Source organism: Brachycentrus maculatus, unplaced genomic scaffold (genome assembly GCF_059751285.1).
Source record: "Brachycentrus maculatus isolate JH-2025_06_01 unplaced genomic scaffold, ASM5975128v1 h1tg000152l, whole genome shotgun sequence".
Taxonomy (NCBI): Eukaryota; Metazoa; Arthropoda; class Insecta; order Trichoptera; family Brachycentridae; genus Brachycentrus; species Brachycentrus maculatus.
This window is the reverse complement of record NW_028280905.1, coordinates 1273318-1300026: the sequence shown is the minus strand read 5'-3', so window position 1 is coordinate 1300026 and position 26709 is coordinate 1273318. Positions and strand designations below refer to the sequence as shown.

General features: G+C 33.9%; 1 protein-coding gene across 2 annotated transcripts in view; it reads right to left on the bottom strand.

Annotated features, from left to right (window-relative positions):
- The window catches only part of sas (stranded at second transmembrane protein), an 83520-nt gene that overhangs the window by 39014 nt on the left and 17797 nt on the right, over positions 1–26709 (bottom strand). For both annotated transcript variants that reach the window (XM_088261227.1, XM_088261228.1), the window contains exon 2: positions 24430–24666. In XM_088261227.1, coding sequence (XP_088117353.1) covers positions 24430–24493 — 64 coding nt within the window. In that variant the 5' untranslated portion in view covers positions 24494–24666. The remainder of the gene's footprint in view (positions 1–24429; positions 24667–26709) is intronic.

Here is a 26709-nt window from a genome sequence, read left to right as displayed (position 1 = left end):
GTAGGCACAAAGGATGAAACGCCGCACTCTTCTGTCCTGACATACACTCCTAGCTTCCTTTACAAAGGGCGAAAGGACGCATCACTGTGATATTATTAAATACATTATTTATTCTTGGACAAGACAATAATAAAAAATAAGTCGAAGATTTCATTTATTTTGGGTACAGCGTCAGATTGCCCGGTCAACTTAGTCGCATCGCGCACATCTGACTATTTTTGACTGTCATCGTTAATATAAAGTACTTATCACTTTTATAGAATACACTCGCTAAATGATTAAACTCTAGCAATTTAAATTGCCGCCAATTCGTTTAAATTGAAATGACGTCATTATAATCCGCATTGATCAAAACATGATACCTAAAGTGCCAGCCACCTTCGGCTAGGCTTAGTAGCAGTTTAACGAGTTTCCTCATTGACAGACCATGGGTGATTAGTGTATCAGTATTGAAAGAATCTGGCAATAGGGATGTGACGATAATTAGTTCCCGGTCACGAACCCATTCATTGGGAGTTCCTCGATCACAGAGTGATATATTAATTACATATTAGTCGAACGACAATATAAATCGGATTTTAATAAACAAGAAGCACGAACGGAGATAACATTTTGTACGTATCTAATTTCCCATAGAAATTCTCGACACACAGACAGACTCGGAAATCGTACATATGTAGAATAATAACTGTATTACATGTGATCGGTTCTTCTTTTTTGCTAGTTTACCACGTTCGATATAAATGTTTCGCAGTTTACAAATTTCTCTCGTTTTCTAAATATTTACATATTTAATTAATTTAATTTATGAAACTTCTTGTACATATTATATTATAGGTAGGTTTATTGTATGACAGAAGGAAGCTAGGAGTGTATGTCAGGACGGAAGAGTGTGGCGTTCCATCCTCTCTGCCTACCCCTTGCAGAGAAGCGGGACGGTAGTAGTAGTAGTAGTGGACTTATTGCCATGAAGCTATATCTTCCATCTAAACAAAAACAGTTTATTAATAAAGGGGTCAAAGTTTGTACATTCAGCTATAATATTTAAAACTTGTGGGCAGGTAGTTGTTGTACATAACATATTATGAAAAAAAAATGATATTAAAAAGAATATATATACGTATATGCACAAAATTTTGAGTGTGTCTAAATACTTGTTGACAAATCTGGGTTATTTATTTATTTACTAAGAAGTAATTTAGTATTTCTAACAACTCAACATAGATAAAGAAGAATACTAAAGGCGCCGTGGCGTAGTTGGGTAGACGCTCGACTGCGAAACTGGCATCGCGAATTCGATTCCTGCCAATTGCAAAATCAATTCAAGAAAGATTTGTTTTCAATTGGTCTGGGTGTTTGTAATGTATTTTTCACATTTACCTTCCCTTTCCTTACTATCCTACCTGCAGACAAGCATCTAAAATATAAGCTTTGCGGGTTATTCGTTTAAAAAAAGGTCTCTGCTGACTAAAAGCTTTATTAATCTAATCATAGATGTCTGTTATGAACTCGGAACGTAACGGAACGTAATGAGATTGATCATGTATAAGTGAGTACCTACCTATGACTAAAATTTTAGAATTAAGGCTGTCAATTATGGTTGAATGTTGCACGTGTATAAAGTGATCACTTTACCAGCTTATGACGGGTCATAAGCTGTTTAAGTCACCTTGCAAATACCCAAAATGTTCATCTATAATGAGTTCTCAAAAATGTTAACAATCAACTGGTAAAATAAAGGTATCTAAAAATATTATTGAAGGCTATTTTCCTAAAAATATATGTGAAATGAAATTATCCACTCTACGTAGTCACATATTAAAAGCCTCCCCACCGCATGCCCAGATCTGATACAGAAGCATCTAGGCTTCCTGACAGATCTGTTCTTGCAAATAATTTTTTTTAAACTAAGTTTTCTAAAAGTACCCCTTAGTCACAACGCTAAGTCCCGTACGAAATCGACGCCCTGAACAGCACTATATTACTATACTATAGAATAATACTATAGTTCCTTTAGTGGATCGCCAGTGAATCGGATTTTGAAAGTGAAATTGAGTTCAAAAGTGACAAATAGAACGCAAGACAAAGTGAAATCAATTTTAATTGCCCAACAATTTCGGATCTTACTGTCATTAAGCTTCCTGAAGAGTTCATCCAATGCAAAACAAACAATGATATACATCAATACATCCTTGTTACAACGTAAGAAAACGTCTTCTCATGTGTGCTCATAGAAAATGATGTGTACTGTGAAGAACCAACATGTAATATATTTCCTTAATCTGAAAAAATAACAAAGGCATGTGATGCATAACCTTCGCAATTCCATAAACTAGATGGCTTACATCATCCTAGTTCTACGAACGGTTACTTATTGAGTTTTTAAAACATATTTGAGTATTTAATAATTAATTAATTGTTAAATTTATTAATTTATTTCCTTATTCATTTATTTGCTCGGTTATTAAATTAATTGTATGATTATTTATTATTTATCAATTTTTAGTAGTTTAGTACACGTTCGGCTGTGAAACTGGCGTCGCGGTTTCGATTCCCGCCAATTACGAAATGAATTCAATAAATATCAATTGTCAACTAATCTGGATATTTGTGATGTATTTTTCATATTTGCATTCCATTTTCTTACTATCCTACCTGCAGACAAGCCTATTAAGGGCCCAATATACAATAAATCGCAACTTAATTTTCTTCGAACCCAGGTTACATTTTTTAATTGAATTTTTTACTTTAAACACCGTTTTTGTATTGAAAAATAAGTTTTTCTTCGAAACAAATATATTGTTTTGAAAAGAAAAGATTTATTGAAAGGTAAGGAGTTAAAAAATTATAAAAATATTTTTTTAATATGCATATTCCAAAAAAAACAAATTCCAAATGTATTCTAAAAATGTGCGTGGAGACACTCAGTGAATTAGATGCTTGCGAATACCCCCTTAAACAGAGGCTTTAAGAGTTATTTAAAAAAAATACATACTTATATAATTTAAAGTTTTATATTTGAATTGCTGCTTAAATATATAAAAGCTGGGTACAGTAATGTAATTACTTTAATAATAAATAAAAACATAACGCGACAAATTATTACGACCAATTTCTCCCTTTTCAAGACTTACGCTACAACAGCCATTGAAAATCTATTTAAAGGGTTAATTTTAGCACTTATAAGTGAACACCCTTAAAGAAATGAGACATGGTTCTCAGTTTAGGGAGAGCGAATGCAGCCCTTGTATTGGTCTCGTGTGGTGTGATTGTGACGTGAGTTTATATGGTTCAAATCCCTTTAGAAAATATTTCAGAACCGTTAATACATTCAACTAACAGGACAAAGAAAATAATAATATAATACACACGCCTTTATTGGAGTCAAATCTAAGCAATTCTTAGAAATCGTTGAAGAGAAACGGATTTGAGTATGTTTACATCGATAAAAAACTAAACTGCTATAAAGCCGAATTCGTTAACCAATGTGTAGGAAAAAGGAGCGTATCTCTTCGATGTGGGAATGTTAAATACCGTTGATAATCCACATATTTATAAAAATACCCATAAACTAAGATTATAACTTGCTGTCAATGCCTTTTTCCGTGGGTAGTGGCAGCTAAAACGATAAAATATTGATTACTTCTGGATAAGAACTATTAATTTTAAATTTGAGTTCAACCTACTTAAAACTGTACGAAGTTCTTGTTATAGTTTTAAATATTTAAACCAGGAAAAAAGCAGTCGTGAAATTGAAACAAAGATCTTAGTGATTTGAAATAATTAACAAAAAATATTAGATTTAAATAAGAAAATAATCAAAAGGATGAATGAGGACTGACTGAATAAGGAACGACTAAGAAACAAAAGAAATTATGAATAGATTTAAGAATACCTGATAATTGAAAAAACGCATAATTAAAAGAATGCTCGAAATATCACGGGTTGAAAGAGTTCGAAACGAAGATTTTTTAAGACGTATGGGAAAAAGAGAGAGGTTCTAGACAATAAAAATACAAGAAAGCTAAATACGGAGTGATACGTATTGTATTACAAGGCGAAGTGGAACGTAAACGCAGAATAGGAAGAAGACGTGGATCCTGGCTTAAAAAACATCCAGTGGAGCTTCGACCGTAGCACTAAGACGCTGTTAAAATATACCACGATGGTTGATAACCTTCAGCAATGAGTGGTACAATAAGAAGAACAATATTAAGATGAAAGAAAAGAAGCATTATATCAGGCTTTAAAAAGAAAAAAAATATTATTAGTGAATTAACATAAGGGTTATACTTATTTATTGTAACTGCAGACAGTTGGTAGAATTTCATATTGAATTGTTGGGTAATACATCCAAAATTAAACACGGTTATTGGATTGAATTCTACTTTTATTTACATATATATGATAATATGTGACGAGTTTCGTCTTATTAAGACATTATCAAACACTCAGATAGAGTGTTTGATAATGTCTTAATAAGACGAAACGCGTCACATATTATCATATATATGTAAATAAAAGTAGAATTCAATCCAATAACTTAAATCATATACATTGTATAGGTTGTTACTTTACTTTATATTGGGATTTACGTGAGAACTACAGTATTATATTACATATCTGTTACACGTACATAATATGTATGCATAATATTTGTAGTAAATTATCAACAAATTTATTAGTCAACTGGTCTACTATCGTTGTTCGAAGAAGCATATGATATTTTTAAAGACATTCTGAAGCTTTTTGTTCGAGATGAGTGTGATGAAATTGCCTTCAGAGATTTGATTTAAATGCAGAGTAAACCATGGGCGAGTGTTGAAACGCGAACAATCAGCACCATCTCTCGGTCACCCACGCGAACTGTGGGCCGGCGAGTGAGAAATACACAAAATTGCACTTCGCGTTGGGAAATACCAGTCCGAAATGGCAGTGAATAGCGTCACGGGTTAAGTAGGTACACAAATGCAATTAGAAAACAGACACCTCCTTTGTTAACATCATAAATGATTCGCCAAAACATAGACGTTACAAAATCTCAAGTAAAAAATGTCCAGTATATGACACAAGATTTTAAAAAATCGATACAAATAATAGTGAAAATCCTTCATTTCGAAAATCCTTAAAATCGAACACTGATTTTTTTGAGTCTAATAGTTGTATTTTAATGTTTAAAAAACATATTAAAAATAAATTTTGTGACAATTGTTCTCCTAGTTATGTTATTTTCAAACGTAAAAATCCTAAATGATCGAAAGGTCGCTTGGCGAATACCACCAAAAATCAAATCAACCAATATCGACAAGGATTGAAGATTGATGGAGAAACCTACGTTTAATATTATTTTATTTATTGTTTCGGCATTAACTTTGTGGTAAGACATGTTACAATGATTAAAGAAAACACTTGTTTTTACCACGTGAGTTTTATTATAGACTACATGTTTCAGAAGTTAAACTTCCATCATTCAGGTCTGTATTATATATGTCTTATTATACAGACCTGAATGATGGAAGTTTAACTTCTGAAACATGTAGTCTATAATAAAACTCAAGTGGTTGATAAACAATGATTCAAATTAGCTAAATTTAAAAAGGTCCAAACGAAGGTCAACAAAAAATTGAGAAAATACTAAAATTTTCATTAGTATTGTACAAGTACAATTTAGGCAAAGATGAGCCGATAGATAGAGCTGATTATCGTAAGATATTTCAAGGATTCGACTGCTTAATACAACACTCAAACAGACGTTTATACGAACAAAAGGTCAAAAATGATCGAGAGTAAATATATATGATTTAACAGCAGTATAATCGAAAACGTTTATTACTAAAACATTTAGGCACTGACATTTGTTTTGTTGTTGTTGTTGTGAACCATATTTCAACATGTGGTGCTAAAGAATAATGCTGATAATATCATAGGTTATGAAAGTTCCAAAGGAAGATGTTTTAAAACGTAATTTAAAGCCATTGTAAGGAAAAAAGGTACTTTGGCCATTTTATTCTTTACCAAAGTGGAAGGTAAATGCATCTCAGGAAGAAGACAGTATATCCTGCTTAAAAACTTGAGAGAGTAATTCCACAAAAGCAGTAAATCGCTGATCAGAGCGAGCGGCTACGGACAAAGAAAAAAATTCCATGATAATTCCCAACCTTTAATGTGGAGCGGTACAATAAGAAATAAGAATATGACCAAATTTATATGGCAACCTTTTGTGATTGCGAAGCATTAGGTCATACACACATTCCTTCCCATTAAGTCTCCAGCTTTGGGAATGCCACGGTTATCCCTCGAAAGAAAATTGGGTATAGAGATTCACAATAAATAAAAATCTTAGGTGTACGGCTTAAGGTATTATTCCAAGTATCATCTAGAGTGGTGGAGTCTTTTTTAGCCTTTCGAATTTCTCGCACGCATTTTTTGTACGTTCAAAGTGGCTGAGCTATGGCCTTCGTATGACGTCGTATACCTTAACACACGCCGATTTCTACATGATTCAAGACCAAATGTACTTCCACATTCCTAACGAATACCTTCTTCCTCTGTGGTCTCAATCTTGTGGATTGGTTCGCAGCAACAAATACATCTTCGCCATTCCGGTCTATAATGCACCAATCTCTTCAGATCTTCATACGTTGAACAGCCCATATCTTCGTACAAGTCACAAAGATATTCTCGGGCGTTTGTTCCCTCGATCGTTTCCTCTTTTACCAGGTGCAGGAAACCGTCCTATCGCAACACGTGACCGATCTTACTCTACTCTACGTACCTTCTTTCTCCGATAATTCGTAGTACCTCATTGCTCAAGATACGGTCTCTACAGGATATCCCCAGCATTCTTCTATAGGCCCACATCTCGAACGCATACCAATATCAATGCCTGCTAACTCTAATTATCTTGCGGATTGGAGATACCACGCGGTACATGTGTGTGGTGTGGCCAGGTATGGGGAGTTCCATTGGCCTAAAGTTCGACGGGTCGTTATCCTTACATTTCATCCCACCGACAAATAGTTTTGCAATTAATCAATCAATAGAATTCCCAGTGTTGTGTTCACACAAAGAGATCACGAGCCATTAGCTTATGGTGGAAAGAGAATATGGCAATCATTCTACTTATAGGTAATACGACTTAGCGCCGATAGGAAACTTTTGGTTCCTGAACCGAATAATCATTATTTAAAGGATTATTATCTGAAAGATGTCGCGACGACGCGATGCTATAATATATGGTACGTCACATTACAAAAATCACATTTTAAAGTCTTACATGTCTTTTTTCTTAATGAAATAACAGGCAAACGACTAAATAATAGAAAACCAACATAATAATAATTTAAGTAACATGAGTACACCACTTCCATATAATAATAAAAACTCGACACGAATAATCTATAACAATATGAACCACTTTTATTCTGGCAGTATTTTTCCAACCGGTTTCGACAAATAGTTAAATTTTATCTTTTTCAGATCTACTGTACCTTGTCTACTTCTATGAAGGTAAAGAGCACGTATTTTTATAATTACATAGAATAAAATAATAAATGAGATATCTGTAAAATAATAAGAATTTTTTGAACACGTTATAAATAATAATCATTTCTTTATCAATTTTGAAGATGGTATAAAAAATTTGCTTTACATTTAATTACATGAAATAAAAAAGGCACCAAAACAAAATTAAAAAATAAATTATAATCAAACAAATTCATGTTTTAGCGCTATTTGAAATATTTTATCTATTCCTACAGCAACAACTTTTTTTATAAAATTCACGCCTCTAGGCCTTTCACCTCAAACACTACCCAAATCAACCGACCACCCACTCACCTAACTATGTATATTTTTCTCTGTGTCAGTATGCTTCAAATTACATTTCCTCAACCAATAGTTGCAGATCTCTGTCATAGATCCGACCCATTCTTCTCCCGTAATGTAAGTTCATACAGTTCAACGGACTATAGAACGACCAATTCCTCTCCAATATGTTGAAAGCTCCGCCGGAACGAATGTGACCCTTGTTCTCGGCTACTTACGGCCTAGAGTTGTCCAAAACCTGCCGGCCTAGGTACTCGCTAGTTGGCAGTCGGTAGATGGTAGATGGTAGATGCTAGATGGCCGGTGTTTTGAAATTCCACCAGAGTATATCTCGGTAGATTGAATCCGTCGAAATCGGACACCTCTTTTACGTGTTGGAGTAGTTCGGGCGAAGAACTTGGAATCGATTGGGCGGGAACTAAGTAAGCATCATTATTGTGAAATTTGTATTGGAAATCTTCATTCCATGATAAGATTTACACGCCTCAAATAACTCTGATGTTAATAATATTCCGAATATATCCAAATCTTCGCGAGTACACAAATATACTGGATTTAACTCCTATCAAGATACATATCGCTCACTCCTTTCAAGAACGTCATAAATCAAAAGTCAATTTTCAGTTGTGCGTGTTTTCGGATTGCCCAAAAAATGTACTATATCACAGAAAAAGTGGAATATTTTGAACTTAATATTTACCCACTACAGGGCAGAAAGTGTTGTTTTTGTATTTTGAAGAAAAAGTATTGTTCAATTTTTTTTTCAATATACTAAATATTTTTTAAATGGAGAAGAAACCTTCGGGTTTTACCTAAAAAGATCTGTTGCACAGTGAAAAGTTCAATAAGTGGCTTGATATTTATTTTTTATACTTTGTATTATTTTTTAAACTTTAAAAACGTTCTCCTGAAAAATCAAAGTTTATTTTTTATTTATGACGTTCTTAAAAGGAGTGAGCGATATATATAGATGTCTCGGTAGACACGAAGTAACTTTCGGTGACAAGTAATTATAAAAGTCCGGGCATTTATATTATCAAGCTTGTTTTTCGATACCTATTTCTGCTATCTGCCTTACGAAGATGACTTCATATATTTGGAATCATGTAGATCTGAAAATATCATGATCGTTTAAATTAAAAGAAGCCACATCACCAATCCCTTACCCAAAACGTATTAACAAATGCTTGTTATACAGAAATTCAACATACTTTAAATCTTTAGTATCTGATTCTCTTTGACCAGTCTAGTAAAACTATACAAAAGGACTGTAAAACATATTCATATTAATCCATCATATTAGCAACCTGCTCTTTTTGATTTATGAAAGCAAAATGATACAACTTTACAGGGTGGAAAACAGGAATACTTATGGTTGTGTATGCAAAAATTTGAAGGCATACGGAGCATCCACGACATGTGTGGGCGGAACGCGCTTTACATATATGGCAATGGTAAAATAAATTCAAGAAATGTTTATTTTTCATTGGTCTGGGTGTTTGTGATGCATTTTTTTACATTTACCTTCCCTATCCTTTTTATCCTATAAGAAAAAGTACTTTATGGAAAGATATATATGTAGTGTTTAGTCATATTTTCTTATTTTGTTTTTTTTTTATATTTTCTCTTTTGTTTTATTTTCTCATTTTTTATATTTTCTCATTTGTTTATTTAAAAAATGCTTCTTACCTTATGTTTTTCTCATTTATTTCTTTTAAATATGCTTCTTATGCCTATCTATTATACCTGTTTATTGTTTTTATATTTTGCCATTTATTCGTTTTGATTATTTAAAAAAAAATGTTACTGTATTTTTTGTGTTCCAATCTTGATAACCTTAATCCCACGTCCCAAAACGAGAAATAGAAATTACTCATCGGGAATATTACATATATATGACTTATGTTTGTAATATGTTTTGAAAAATAAATAAATAAATAATACATAAATAAAAATAAATAAATAACTAAATGATAATACAAAAAAAGTAACTAATAGCAAGACGTCCATCAATGTCAGAATGTGCAATAAGCGAACCCAATCGCTGCAAATTCTACAAATTGACAGCAGTTGATGTAACATGACTAATGCCGCAATTTCACAATAACATGCTTTAAAATCAAAATCCAATATCGTCGATGCGACGTGAAAATAACAAAATGAAGGTATCGTATTTCGAGCTTGATTGAATGAGCTTCGATTCGTGTCTATTTTTGTTATGGTTTTCAGCTAAAGGACAAAAAGCGAATGGTAAAAAAAATTGGAAGGTGTTTCTTTAGAGATAAAGAATAATAAAGGATAATAGTATCCGCGAACCAAACGGTGGAGAGTTATTTATGACGTCAGGGTTGCCAGATATCTAAAATCAGAGATAGGGACAGTCATCATTACGAGTAAACATAAGCCAAAACGAAACGCGTCAACAACTAACGATCGGCGGGAAAAGTCCTCTTATTATTTTTAACCATCAAAGATTAAGAAGAATATGGAAGTCTTTGCATTTACGGGGCTGACGACCGTCATAGGCTGGTTTAAGTGATCACCACACACACGTGTAACATTCACCAATTCTACCCATTATTGACAACCACATTGGGAATTTATTCAATAAGATTTTATTTGAAATCATTCCATTCAAATCAGAATGGCAATAAAAAAACGGTAAAAATTTTGTATGTTCCCTTTTGAAGCTAGTCAAATTTTAAACAATTTTAAACCATATTCAAATTGACATCATTGAATCAAAAATTGACAACCACACTACTCAAATTCTTGGAAGTTCTATACATATATATGAACCAATTTAGAAACATTGTTCTTGAATCACTATAACTTCACTAGAGACATCTATTGGTGAGATAAAAAGAAGCTTTTTATTGAGCAGAAACTCTTTTATAAGCCAGATTTGTGAACAAGTATTTGGACACACTCAAAATGTAAAAGTCCTCTTCATCTGTGTGTGTCATGTCAGGTCCCCCTGACGTCGACTATCTCTTGAGAGTAATTGTCCTTGTCTTGGGCAGCTCTAAACAGGGTCCTAATCCCCGTCCAATCTCGTATATTCCGGAGCCAGGAGATCTGCCTTCTGCCCACACTTCGTCGACCCTCTGCCTTTTTTGATTATTATGAGTACTTTTCTCCTCTTAGCACATGCCCCAGAAGCGCAAAACAAAGGTCGCTCGTGCAGTTTTTGATAAGATAAAAAGTTCCTCATTACTAAATATTTTTATTTATAAGTATATAAATTAGAATTCTCAAACCCAAAGCAGGACTCGGGATTTGTATGTAGAAATCGGGACAGTACCGCTCGAATTGGGACAATGGTCTGGTAGCCCTGTGTGGCGCGGAGTGTGGACATACCGCTCACTCCTTTCAAGAACGTCATAAATCAAAAAACTTGATTTTTCAGGAGAACGTTTTTAAAGTTTAAAAATATAATACAATTTGTTAAAAATAAATATCAAGCCACTTACTGAACTTTTTACTGTGCATCAGATCTTTTTAAGTAAAACCTGAAGGTTTTTTCTCCATTTGAAAAATATTTAGTTTATTTAAAAAAATAATTAAACAATACCTTTTCTTCAAAATGCAAAAACAACACTTTCTGCCCTGGAGCGGGTGAATATTAAGTTAAAAATATGACTCTTTTGCTGGGATATAGTACATTTTCTGGGCATTCCGAAAACATGCACAACTGAAAATTGACGAATTTTGATTTATGACGTTCTTGAAAGGAGTGAGCGATACAAGAGATCACGATATCGTGGTACGACTCGCATCTACCAAAACCGGTTGTCCTTTTTGTCAAATATTTATTTTTTTATGACGTTCACTTAGTAGCTATTTTTGTACAAATAAAGTACGAAATATGACAATGTTTCTAAACCGGAAAATACGTTTTGATTCATTTATTTTCCTTCTATCTTCGTATCCGTATCTGAGCACATTTGTTCACGTGACGAAGTGGACCCAATAATTCGGAAAAAGATGTTTTTTTATACTTTAACCTAAATACCCGCTCAAAGTGAACCTACACTTTGAAGTAGCTTACAACATGTCTCATATCTCGATCAGAAGCGATCGCACAGTCTTCATATAGTCAACGATTAACTTAACATTGCGTCATTTCAATGCGGTGCACTATGCACCACTTTAATGATGACAGAAACCAGAAGAAGAAGAAATGCGCCTAGTTCCAAACTTTACTTTGTGGATATATAATGAATTCTGCAGTATTTCTTAGTAAGTGTTTTTCAATCTGTGTATGGGTATTTATGGTTTTAATAATTATTTAATAAACATTGGCGATCGAATTGAATATTCAGTTTTTGTATTCGATCGTTAAAAGCTAATCACACCAACAAGTTTGCAAATTTTGTAGTATATTGCGTGTGTAACTCTTAATACTATTTGTCTCACATCAAAATCGGAAACCGAAAAGAAAAGTAAACCTCATAATTAAGCAGTCGAAAATGTAACAGTTACCTTTTGAACATCTCAATTAAACAATCTTTTGACAATATAACTTTATTAGTAATAATTATCATGGTAATATAAAAGCTAGGCGAAAAACTCGTTTAACAAAGCTTAAACATAAACCATAGCGAGTATTGTGTAGTCTGTTTTCAGTGCCCAGAGATGGCAGATAAATCTCACAAGATGTAGTTCGTGGGTACCGAGCAAAGATAGAAATAATTGTTATATCTTGCCTAGTCTGGCCGGTATTGTTCTCACGGCGATAGCATCTCACGTCTCGTTAAAACGTTCTAGCGACATAAAAACTACAAAACTCAACACGATTTGTTACGGCCGACTTATTAATTTAGCGAACACAGCCACAGGAAGAGCAGTCGTGAAGGAAGACCTTAGAAGGACATGTATTAATGTTTGTTTTTAAATTTTATCAAAGCCAAAATATATTCGATAAGGAAGTACTCGAGGCTATGGAACTATGTACAACAATAATAGTAATAATAATCATCACGAGTTCAGTATCAACGTGGAAACAACTAAATATAATTTAAATGATTTTTTTATATGACTGAGTTAAGAATAACTGAAAAGATTAAGAAAGAAAAACTAAGTAACTAACTAACCATCACGCCTAACTTTGTCTCTTCCACATTCATGCATCTCCTCATACATATTCGCCGATCATTTCGACTCCTGACCCGACCACTTCGAAGCACTTGAAATACTTGATCATGCCAGGTTTTCTTCAGTCTTTATTACCAACTACATTCGCCTCATAAATTTGTTTTACTATTCTTTGTTCACTCGTTCGATTACAAGATTAAGCAGTGTACTTTTAAATGGGCATGTGGAGCGAAAGCATGACAAGAGAGTGATGAGAAGAGTATGTTTGGCAAATGTGAATGGTTGAGATCTAAAATGACCTATCTTGGCCATTTTATAATGGGAGAGAAATACAAAATCATACGTGTTACATTAGAAAGAAGACGTGTATCTTGACTTTTAAAAAAACTTGAGACAGAGGTTACAGTATAGCACTAAGTCATTATTTAGAGCGGCTGCAGACAAAGTCAAAATTGCCAGCCTTAAGCGAAGAGTGGCACAAAAAGAAATAGAAGATAGATATTAATGTCGAAAAGCACTTTAATTTAGGTTTATGATACAATTCACCTCAATAAGACGCTAAAAGCCATTGACATTATATTCTGCCAGCAAAATAAATGTCTCACTTTCACTAAATCCAAATTGGCTCTTACGAGCGGGTTTCGTTGTGTGGCCTATGCGATCAACAACTTCCTAAGGTGAGATCGAAATCTGTATCTGCACCTGTCCGTAGAAACAGTTTCTCATAGCAGTCCTGCATAACAGTTGAGTACATAGCAGTGAATATTGCATGTGTCTTGCTGGAGGCGTCACGCGAACTGCATTCGTTGCACAATATGATGCATTATTCGATACATTTACACTCTATTAATGATCGCTTTGAAAACAATGTTATGTATAGTAAGTATTAAAGTTGCGTCAGGTCAATATTTCACAAGCTTTACTAGGTTTTTGTAGTACATATATTCAGAAATTCTGATAATGTTTAACCTTATAATGAAAGGTGCATTTAAAAATAGTTTTTTTTTTATAATCCTCACCCCATCATCCTATTTTCACCTAGCTAAATTTATCATTTATCTAGTTAATAACTACAGCTCTGTATCGCATGTGCTTAAAATAATTTGAAGTACCCCACAATCGTTAAATTAAAAAACTAACGACAATAAGTAGATATTTGGAATAAGTCGTTATTTCTCCAAATGTCTCTATGATTCCGTTCGTTTAAGAAATGTCAGTTTGACTGTTAGATTTGTTATTAGCGGAAATAATTGGTATTTATTCAAAAGTATGTTTAAACATTTTCAACCAATATTAGATGAAAAAACTCACTGAAAATGTCAAACGCACACGATACCGATGCTAAAAATTGCGTAAATTGAAGGTATGATGATAGAGTGATATCAGTTTTTTTTTTATTCTCCGACCACTCGGAAACTGTCATTTTTACATTGTTGGTTTTAATAAACAAAACATATTGTTACTATATATCAGCATGCAACTATGGATAAAAAAATCAAGGTATACGACTGCAATCTACATATGATCAATTTACATAAATTGGTTTCGTAATATGTGTTGCAAAATACGAGAGCGCGCCCATTGAATAAATTTCATTGAATAAAAATACAACTTAAAAAAAATATATAGGCAGTGCATTTCGGTTAATGACCTGAAGACAGGAAGTAACTTAATAATTTTATTATGTGTTAACGATTGGAAAAGTTAAATGCATTTTTCATGGATGATTTCAAAACATGTATATCATTATATTAATTTTAAATACGGTAAAAAGAGTTAAAAGCGTAAGTTTTTTTTTGTGTGCTAGTACAAAAATTCTTCATTCGTACCATAATTAATTTTATAATAACTTTCTAAGTATAACTTAGTGTTGTGGACTATCGGGCAGGCTGAACGAGGGCGGCCGGAGGCGTTTGAGATGTGGTACTACAGGCGCATCAGATTCATTCGGAGTGCAAACAAGCATTTGGACACACTCAAAATTTTGTGAATAAAATAACATAAAATTATAAGCAGCAAACACTATTTTCAGGTGTTCTTGGTATGTAAATTAATACGATCACGATCTTTCATACATTCAAATAAAAGAGACTGGTAGATAAAAAATACTTTCCCAATCCAACCATAGATTGCTCTAGTGAACCCACGTACATCGTCATGAGATTAATGATAATAATAATAATATGTTCCAAAATATTGGAATAGTGTGGTTGTCAATCATGTGTAGAATGGGGAATGTTGAACGTATGTAAAGTGATCACTTAACCAGACAGATCATAAAAATACCTAGACTTAATATTCTTCTTCGTCTATGTTGTGATGTCAAAAATGTACTATATTTTAATTTCAGACCTCTTTAAATTACAGCCGGCGAGGAAACGGTTAAAACAAATAATATTTCAAGCTACCATATTTCTACACTTTTTTTTGGTAAATCGTTAAATAATAATAAATCTAATCGTTTTTTCTAGAATATGATGTTCGTAACGGTTTTCTAATGGAATAAATCTGGTATCTTTCACCAGCAATATCGTAATAGTGCTTTACAGTATTATTTAAACAGTGATTTCACGGTCTTATTACCGTGTCCGCGGGGGACATTGACCTAAAAATCTAGAAATAATTCATTACTGGCCATTTGCTCGTATTTTGGAAATCCAACGAAAGAGATTGATTTGTTTATTGAAATTACCCGCGTACGTTATTTATTTACGAATATGCATTTATTTTACTAGAAGTAAAATTTTATTTCATTAATTTATCGGGTCATTTTGGACACCTCCGTAGTGTAATGGTCGTAGTGCACGCTCGGCTACCGTTCTGGAGGTCCCGGGTTCGATTCCCAGGGGGGGTCAAATAAATATGAGTGATTTTTTCACTGTAATATTTATTCAATATTACCCTGGACTGGTACCTGAAGCAGAGGGCTGATCACCTTTCCTTCATGTGTAAACGATCAGGATAACACTGCGTTTATATGACGCAGTGCCCTATGCACCATTGGGGTGCGGATAAGGGTTTATTATTATTAATTTATCGGGTACATTTATTTTTTGGTCAGTTTTTTTTATCACTCTCAAATATACAATTCAGTACGCGTCCGGCTCCGAGAGAAGCCACACGTGTTATACGCGCAATTTTTTTTTAGACCATATATTGGAATTAGATTTTTTTTAGAATTTACATACATTGAATTTTTTTAACTCCTGGCTCCTTCCCAACATATGGTCTTTGGAGAATGTAGGCGTCCGCTCTCTTCGTCCTCAGGTTGAAGGTCATTCTATCATATACAACGTCACCTAGGCCATGCCTTCGAATCATGTTATCTCTCTGTAGAATCCATGATTTTTTGGTCTTCCTCTAGATATCTTTCTAGGACGATCCATGGCGATTGATTTCATTTAACTCATTACGTTTCAATAACTGTTTTCTTTTCCAAATCGTATTTTATATCGAAGAAAAACTTAATGCAATACAAAAACTATTTATATTTAAAAAATAATTTCGTTAAATACTACCTGGGTAAGTTGCGGGCTATCGATTATCTCGCCTCAAGTAACATATTTTTCAATTCAAATCCTTATCCGCACCCCTTATCCGCATAGGGCACTGCATTATACAAACACAGTGTTATCTTGATCGTCTACATACGAAGGAAAGGTGATCAGCCCTTCGCTTCAGGTACCAGTCCAGGGTAATATTGAATAAATATTAGAGTGAAAAAATCACTAATATTTATTTGACCCCCCCCTGGGAATCGAATCCGACCATTACACTACGGAGGCGGACTAGTAACATATGCTGTCGTGTATTGGAAGAAGATGCATCCACGTACGTAACTGCATTAATTATTTAACTGTAATTCATGTTTTCTTTAGGACATGGTACTAGCCATGCAAGAATACACATCATTATTTATATATTACTTCTTTAGATGTACGAATCGGAAATTTAAAAAAAAAAAGTATGTTTGAGGAGATGCATGAACGTGGGAGAGGCGAAGAATGTTTGCAAAGACAGAGCAGTCTGGCATTCTATTCTCTCTGCCTACCCTTTCGAGAAGCGGCGTGATGGTTAGTTAGTTAGGAATATTCTAACATGTTCTCGGTAAAATATAGTGTTAGATCGGCAAAAAATGTTCGGTTTTTGCTTCAACTTATATTAAGCAGTAATGAATGAAATACTTATATTAAGCAGTAATGAATCAGTTATAGCAAATAAAAACCTATCAGCGGAAGCCAAACTGGCAGTGCACAACGGAGTCCTGGTTCCAACTCTAATGTATGGAAGTAAAACATGGAGTTGGCAAAAGAAGGATGAAAGTAGACTGAATGCAGTCGAAATGCGATCTCTCAGAAGAATGTGCGACAAAACGATGCATGATAGATGTACGAATAGTGAAATAAGGAAGCAATGCAAAGCTGAGATAAGCATTATCGATAAAATTAAGAAAGGTGTGTTGAGATGGTTTGGACATGTAGAACGAATGAGTGAGGAAAAAACGGTAAAACAAATTTATGAGGCGAATGTAAGTGGAAAAAGGAGCAGAGGAAGACCGAGAAAAACATGGCACGATCAGGTATGCCAAATACTTGAAAGTGGTCAGGTTAGGAGTCGTAACAATCGGCGGGTATGTATGAGGAGATGCATGAACGTGGAAGAGGCGAAGAATGTTTGCAAGGACAGAGTGGTGTGGCGCTCTATTCTCTCTGCCTACCCCTGCGGGGAAGCGGCGTGATGGTTAGTTAGTTAGTTATGAATGATATTAAGTATGAATGATAAGGAGAGTGTTATATATTTAGTAGATTTACAAAATAAAATAATAAAAAAAAAATTATATAGCGTTTACAACATGTTGCTGTGTTACAAGTGTCGATAATATTTTATCTATTGCCACTTTCTTTAATGATGGGACCTACCGAGTTTCTGTCTTAACCGCTAATTGATGTCTCAACAGTACTAAATACGGGTCTGTGGTCTCCTAGTAGGGTTAATAACGTTCCTGCCGCTGTCACCCTGGGATTACGACATCGATTGCAGACAATAGTTATTATAGTATTAACTTACATGTCCCGCTGACAGTTTTGGGACTATGAAATCATTAATAATCATTTTTTTCATTGATCCCGAACAACTTTCTATTATTAATTAAATGATGGTAAAAGATTTTTTGATTTAAAAAATGTATAGATGGGTTCGAATAGAAACCAAGAGTTTCTATACTTCACCTGGGAATGTGTGGGCAGCTTTCAGATTACTAAATACCGCCTCATAAATATTACATACGTCATATTTTGAATGGGATATAATCCCTCGGGAGGAATATTAAAAGGTTAACTTCCGTATGGATTCCCAGTCCAGGGCATCGATTTCATACGGATGTCAACATTTAAATAAATTATTTAAATTTAAGTAAATAATTTTGTCCGCCTCCGTAGTGTAATAGTCAGCACGCTGGGCTACCGTACAGGAGGTCCCGGGTTCGATTCCCAGGGGGGGGTTAAAATAAATATGAGTGATTTTTTCACTCTAATATTTGTTCAATATTAACCTGGACTGATTCCTGAAGCGGAGGGCTGATCACCTTTCCTTCATCTGTTAACGATCAAGATAACACTGCGTTTACATGATGCAGTGCCCTATGCACCATTGGGGTGCGGATAAGGGTTTGAAGAAGAAGAAATAATTCAGTAAAAAAAAAACAAATAAGTACTTATATTATTTTTTCTATACCATTACTATTATTATCTTCCTGTATAAACGGATGAACAACCAATTTCAAACTTACTAAGTCAATAAATATATATTAAAAACAAAAAAACAGAAAAAGAGTTAAAGTTATGTATACTGCGTAATTAAGGCGTTGTCTTCCCTGCAAAATCTTTTATCTATTTAGTGTAGACAAATGTCGAAAAACGTGTTTCAGTAGATTTTAAGAAATAGTGGTATTTACTATGTAAAACTTAAATTAAAAATGAAAAACCTGAGCACTGAGCTACGCATTGTGCTTACTGCTCAACTTGCACTAGAATATAATTCCCACTCAGGTATACTGAACTTCATAATTACTTGGTTACGAAGTACTTACTCATACGTACGATATTATACAACATGGTATTGATTAAATTTACATCACAAAATTTTCCGCGTAATTGAACTAAAATCGGAATTTACAATCTTGTTTATTAGAGCATTCACAAAATTTAAAACCATACGTAATGCTGTTATAATTCTTGTTTTTTTTTTTAATTACCTAACGTTTAAGTGACTCTAGCTACGGCTTATGCAACACCGCTTATAATCACCCTATTTGAGCTTCAACTTTTTATGTTTAGCCTATGCCTACTTGTGAGTGAATTTACTCTTTACGTTTTAAAAAAAATAAACCCTTATCCGCACCCAATGGTGCATAGGGCACTGTGTCATATAAACGCAGTGTTATCTTGATCGTCAATACATGAAGGAAAGGTGATCAGCCCTCCGCTTCAGGTACCAGTCCAGGATAATATTGAATAAATATTACAGTGAAAAAAATCACTTTTATTTTTTTACCCCCCCTGGGAATCGAACCCGGGACCTCCAGAACGGTAGCCGAGCGTGCTAACCATTACACTACGGAGGCGAACCAATACGTTTACGTTTACGACAATTTACGTTTAAAGTTACTATAATTTCGTGTAATTCATGAGTGAAAATTCTGGGCAAAAACACTCGCTCTGGGCAAAAGTTGATGTTCCAAATGCTGTAGCCAAATTATATTTGAATTAATATATTTTAGAGTTGTGTCCTTGGGACGCTGAAGGACAAGGAAAGGGTGGAAGCTATTTTTATTGTTTATCTGGACAAATTTCACGTAACCCTAGATTTTCTAATAATTTAATATTACACAGATGTAGAACAACAGCAGCATTAAACCATTATACGGATGTACGTAAAAACATATTTAATAAACTTCCGGAAAACTTAAAATCTAATATAATAGAGAACTATCAAATCTTTAAAACTAAAATAAATAAAAAAAACATATAAGACTCACCCCTACCTAGACTCCATACCAAAGAATATTTTTTATGTTTAATTACTTAGTTTATATTATTTTTTGACATCTCATCAAAGATGAAGAAGAATATGGGCATTTACGGGGCTGACGACCGTCATAGGCTGGTTTAAGTGATCACTTTACACACGTGTAACATTCACCAATTCTACCCATTATTGACAACCACACTACTCAAATTCTTGGAAGTTCTGTATATATGAACCAATTTAGAAACCTTGTTCTTGAATCACTAGAACTTCACAAGAGACATCTATTGGTGAGATGTAAGGAAGCTTTTTATTAAGCATAAACTCTTATATTAGTATGTGAGGTCCGAATCCTGGATTATAATCACACACATGAGAAACGTCAGAAAATACCATTTTCATTTTTATTATTTAAGCTTATAATTTGACCAGACAATTTATTTACAACATTTGTGAACAAGTATTTGGACACACTGAAAATGTTTTACTTTGTTTATTTTTAATTTTAATTTTAATTTACTTTGTTTAAAAAAAATGTAAATAGAACTCCCTCTCTAAACACAAGTATCTACTTTAGTAGAGAGGTAGAAACGTTATATATTGAAATGTATTGTATATTTACCAACTATTTTTTTTTATTTAAATACGTTTTTGTAAAAAAAAAATTCAAGGAAAAAATTGAACATGGACAATTCAGGGGACCCTTTGGGCATTGTTATATTGTTAATAATGGATATTAACTTTGTATTTTTATGATGTGTTATGATCATTTTGAGTGTGTCCAAATACTTGTTCACAAAATCTGGATTATCTCCAATTACAGGAGTTATTTTCATATGAAAATAACTCCTGTAATTGGAGATAATCCAGATTTTGTGAACAAGTATTTGGACACACTCAAAATGTTGTAAATAAATTATCTGGTCAAATTATAAGCTTAATAATAAAAATAAAAATGGTATTTTCTGGCGTTTCTCATGTGTGTGATTATAATCCAGGATTCGGATCTCACATACTAATATAAGAGTTTCTGCTTAGTAAAAAGCTTCTTTACATCTCACCAATAGATGTCTCTAGTGAAGTTCTAGTGATTCAAGAACAAGGTTTCTAAATTGGTACATATATATAGAACTTCCAAGAATTTGAGTAGTGTGGTTGTCAATAATGGGTAGAATTGGTGAATGTTACACGTGTGTAAAGTGATCACTTAAACCAGCCTATGACGGTCGTCAGCCCCGTAAATGCCCAGACTTCCATATTCTTCTTCATCTTTGATGAGATGTCAAAAAATAATGTGTTATGATATTAACTATTATTTATGATTTCTACGTTGTTGTCAATTATTTGACTACTACTATTACTACCACCATCACAGCGTTTCAGATGTAGGCAGAGAAAATGGAACGCCACACTCTTCCGTCCTGGCGTACACTCCTCGCTTTCTTCACATCCATACATCTAGTCATAAGCCCTGTAAATGCCCAGACATCCATTTTCTTCTTCATCTATGTTGAGATGTCACGTGATTAGGTGCCTACGTATTCCTTTCTCCAACTTCCTCATTCAATGGAATACGCGAATCAATTCCCGTTATATAGATCTAGTAGGTCTAATGACACCTGCATCTACCTACCGATAATATTACGACGAACGTAGAAAAGTCAATTCAATAACTAGATGTGAAAACTTTACAAGGTTTTTTAAATCACCCTTTTTACGTAGAGTTTTACCTGTGGTGTTTACTTAGCTGAACGATTGTAGAAAAGTCAATTCAATAACTAGATGTGAAAACTTTACAAGGTTTTTTAAATCACCCTTTTTACGTGGAGTTTTACCTGTGGTGTTTACTTAGCTGAATGATATACGATGCAATGTCGACGTGATGGAATGTTCTCAATTACAATGGCATTCTGGTGGTTTATAATGCTATATTTCCTGTGCGTGTATTTGAGGAATTTTAAACAAAATATTATTTAACTCCAACGCACAGCGATATTCTATTTCAAAAATATCATATATATATTGTGTTGTATTCCTTTTATAACACGTCAAAAACCTGGAATCGTTACGGTAGGTACATATAAAATGAAGGAATAAATTTATAATACCATTTTAATTTTTCGACATACTAATGAACTATTGGAGAATGGTGTTGCCATTGCTCAGAGGATTGCCAATGAGGGGTAATGTAATATTTACATGACGAGTCACCTAAAAAAGCTTTTTTTAAAGAACTCGACACGCATAAATGCAATATTTTATCAATATATTCTTACTCGCAACTATCTCTTTCGTTATCGCTTTTAATTTATATTAGTTTTAAAATGTCAAAGACAATTCCAGACATAATTTGAGGGGTATTAAGGGGAACTCGAAAACATCCAATTCATTAAACGATCGGCCGCGCAAGGGACCAGAAGTGTCTCCACGCACATTTTTTTTCAGAATATACATATATTGGAATTGGATTTCTTAAAGAATATAATATATTGAGAAAAAAAAACTATTTACCGTTCAATAACTCTTTTCTTTTCAAAATCATATATTTATATGAAAGAAAAACTTATTCTTTCAATAAAAAAAACGATGTTTTCAGTAAAAAAATCAATTTCGTTAAATGTTACCTGGGTTTAAAGAAAATTAAGTTGCGATTTATCGTAGTTTTTTTCTAAGAATTATGGTAGGTTGAAATTACAATAAGTTTGAAATAACTGTAATAATATTACGAAGGTTCAATGAACAACTCGTTGAAGTAATACGAATCTAAAAATGTCAAGCAAAGATTCAATTTCGGCTTGCGAATAACCCAAATAAAGACAATGAAATACAAAAACAGACTATGTAAAAAATTGGAAGAATTCTCACGAGTTGATTTACACTTCACCTTTAACAAATTCGCAACGCGCTACAAAGGATATTAAAAACTAAAACAAAAAACTTTTCCGCCATTTTCCACTCCAGTGCCGGCTTGAAAAAACTATTTGAATAATTACGGTCGACCGAAGAAAGACGGAGTAACGGTAAATATATAAGGCACCTGACGCAATCGGTCATAATACCGAGCAAAAAGTGATGGAGCCAGTTGGAGATTCGCCAACAATTAATTGCTTTTGATGGCAAAAAAAATGGCTATAAAAAGCGGTAACTTGTTCTTCGAATCCATCTGAAGTAACACCTTGCTCTTACGAGTAATATGGTGGTCAATGAAGGTTATGAGGTGATGCACATAATGGTTTCAATCACAAGAATTTATATTGACGTTAGTTTATTATAGTTTTTGATGGATTGATAAAATATCTAACATAAAATTAATACAACATTTTGAGTGACCAAATACCTTCTCTTCACAAATCTGGATTTTTTCCACATTGGAGTATTTTTATTTTACATTTTTTGTCTCAACAAATATAAAGAAGAATATAGAAGTTTTGGTATTTACAGGGATTGTGACCTGTCATAGGCTCGTTAAGTATTCACTTTTCACACGTGCAACATTCACCATTCTACGCATGATTGACAACCACACTACTCATTCTATCATCATACAAAATTTTTGGAACTCCTACATTTGTACAGTAAACCCCTCTACAACGTTGACATAGGTATCTTATGGAATTTTATGAGGGGTTAATGTTTTGAATTATATTTTTACATTTCAACTAGCAGAAATGACTGTAATGAGTCATTTAAAATTAAAATACAATTTAAAATCATTAAATTACCTATAACATCCCCTCCGATAACGCGGTACCTATCTCAGCGTTATAGGGGGGGGGGTTACTGCATATCATAATACAGTGCCCTATGCACCATTGGGGTGCGGATATGGGTTTGAAGTGAATTATGTATGTAATATGTTTTGAAAAATAAATAAATCATGTATAACTGTACCTTACTGGTACAGATATACATGCTTGAATCTGAGCCCACCATTTACCCGCAGCAGTTATAGAGTCCTGAGGGACTCTCTGTCAGCTGCACATAGAGGAAAATCTTCAAAATATTTCTGAACAAATAAATATTGCTCTATTCAATTAATGAGGGGGGAGGAGGATGTACGGACAGAGGCCGACACTTCGTCCCCACCCCTCGGGATCCTCTCATTACCTCTTTTACTATTAATAAAATAAAAACAATAAGAACACAACAAAAAAAACAATGTTTCCAAAAATAAAAATAAAAAAACAGAATACAATTTAAGACGAACACAAACAATGACTTAAAGACTAAAGTAATAGAGAACTAGTAACTAATATTTAAAAACAAAAAAACACCGTTATTTACATTAAGAGAAGAAAAAAAAACCATTAATAAAGAAGGACTTCCTGGGTGAACAAAGGCAGAGGATCCAAATACCACCCCCGTAAGGGGAGGACAAAACACAAAAGAACGTGTGCGTTCCATTATAAATATTTTAGTAAAACATATTACTAAAGTAAAAATTACGTTGCTACGTTATTATTTTAAAAGCATGCTCACCCAAGTCAGCCGCCAGGGCCAGGGAGACCCACGCGAGCAGCAGGAGGGCCCCGCAGCGCCCCATGATGACCGCTGATGACGTCACCGCACCGCACGCCTCACCACTTCATCCCACCACCCCGGGAACTGTGGTCCGCGCGCGCACCACAGGTTCAACACCACCCAATATCGCAAACTTGTTCACTCTTATAATCACAACACTGAGTCACAAATCTTTTACAAACTGTTCTTCGGGATCTGAAAACAAGAATTCACAGAAATTAGTAAATATTTTTACGGATATTAAAATACATAACTGTTTATTACTTATTAAATATATAAGATAATAAAACTTGCTTATTATTAAAGTGCTTTATTGATTTTATCATATTTAAAAGAAATAACATGAACTAAATATGAAATGCGAAGCAGAAAATGCTTAATTTTTTATGCGAAATTGCTTTGACCCCATGCGACTAATTAAGGGTTAAGTCAATCTTTTTTATTATTATTTTTACTTATGACGTGTTGCTATGGCTCTGTCTGGTAAGAAGAACGAAAGAAAAAAAGCACAGCAATATAAATCTATGAATGACAATGCAATCTAAAAAAATTCAAATGTTAGCTAAGTAACTGTCAAGAAGCATAATGTCCGCCATGAACAATGTTCGGTATTACGTGTGTCTCTGCTAAGTTCACGTGGCGCTGCCATTGAGGAAAATATTCTTATGTATAAAAAACACCTATCCTGGGTATATACATAAAAACAGACGCGTATTTAAATGCAACCTTGTGTCAAAATTTCAAAGCAATCGGTAAATAAGTTTTGAGATTTTAAATGAACTGACATTTACTTTTAATTTATATATATATATATATATATATATATATATATATATATATATACATCATGTCCGCCTCCGTAGTGTAATGGTCAGCACGCGCAGCTACCGTTCTGTAGGTCCCGGGTTCGATTCCCAGGTGGGGTCAAATTAATATAATTGATTTTTCACTCTTATATTTTTTTAATATTACACTGGACTGGTATCCGAAGCGGAGGGCTGATCACCTTTCATTCATATATTAACAGCGATCAATATAACACTGCGTTTATATGATGCAGTGCCCTATGCACCATTGGGGTGCGGAGAAGGGTTTGAAGAAGAAGAAGATAAATATCAAAACATTGAAATTGTCAATTCGTCACCACTTAACACTCAAATGTCAACAGTGTAGTGATTAGTTATAAGATGCTCAGGCGAATGGCTTCACGTTATATTGTCACCGGTTAGTCCTATGTGGTATGTCCGGGTGGAGTTACTACATAGGAATACGAGAACGCACGACGCAAGGTCGGGCGGGCGAGAGGGAAATCCGTCCACCGCTGCCTTGGGGGAATTACAACCAGTGCCTAACCTCACGTGCAGAGGATGACTTGTCACCAAACTAAAGTGCTTCGTGGAATTTGTGAAATGTCCACTCAAGGCCCATTATACGATAAATCGAAACTTAATTTTCTCCAAACCCAGGTAACATTTAACGTAATTGAATTTTCCAATACAAAACACCGTTTTGTATTGGAAATATTCAATACGATGCAGTTCCCTATGCACCCAACGGTGCATAGGGAACTGCATCGTATTGACGCAGTGTCATCTTCATCGTTGCTTACAGGAAGGCTAGATCAATCCTGCGCTTCAGATCCTGGGTAATATAAAATAAATATAAGAGTGAAAAATCACTAATACTTATTTTAACCCCTCCTGGGAATTGAGCCCGAGGTGTCTAGCACGAAAGGTAAACGTGCTAACGGACAAGTAGCTATGTAGGTGCAATTTCAACTCAATGGATATCCAATCACTTTCAATCGATTTCAAAATCCATCAACTCAATTAACAACAAAAAATCAGATAATCGATGCTTAAAAATCATTATAAAACGTATTTTATGGAAACATGAATAAAAACTTAACCATTTTCACTTAACTTCGATTAGTTGGAAAATATAGCTTCCCTTACAAACCACACCAAATGATTGCACTAATCGTTTCAGGAACTCAAACAATTCTGAAACAATGGAAAGTCGGCATAAAATTGGGGAAAAAATAGTGAAAGCTTTTAAAATATTTCATCTAATCAATCATTAGAGCAATGCATGCGAAGGAATCATAGAAATTCATTTCCTAGAAATAATGGTTCAGTGAATTCATTCCAAGTCACGCTGGTAATCCAAGTGGTATAATTTTATGATCAACAATAGATATAGATTATGAATGTACAAATTTGTACCAGTAAGTACTTG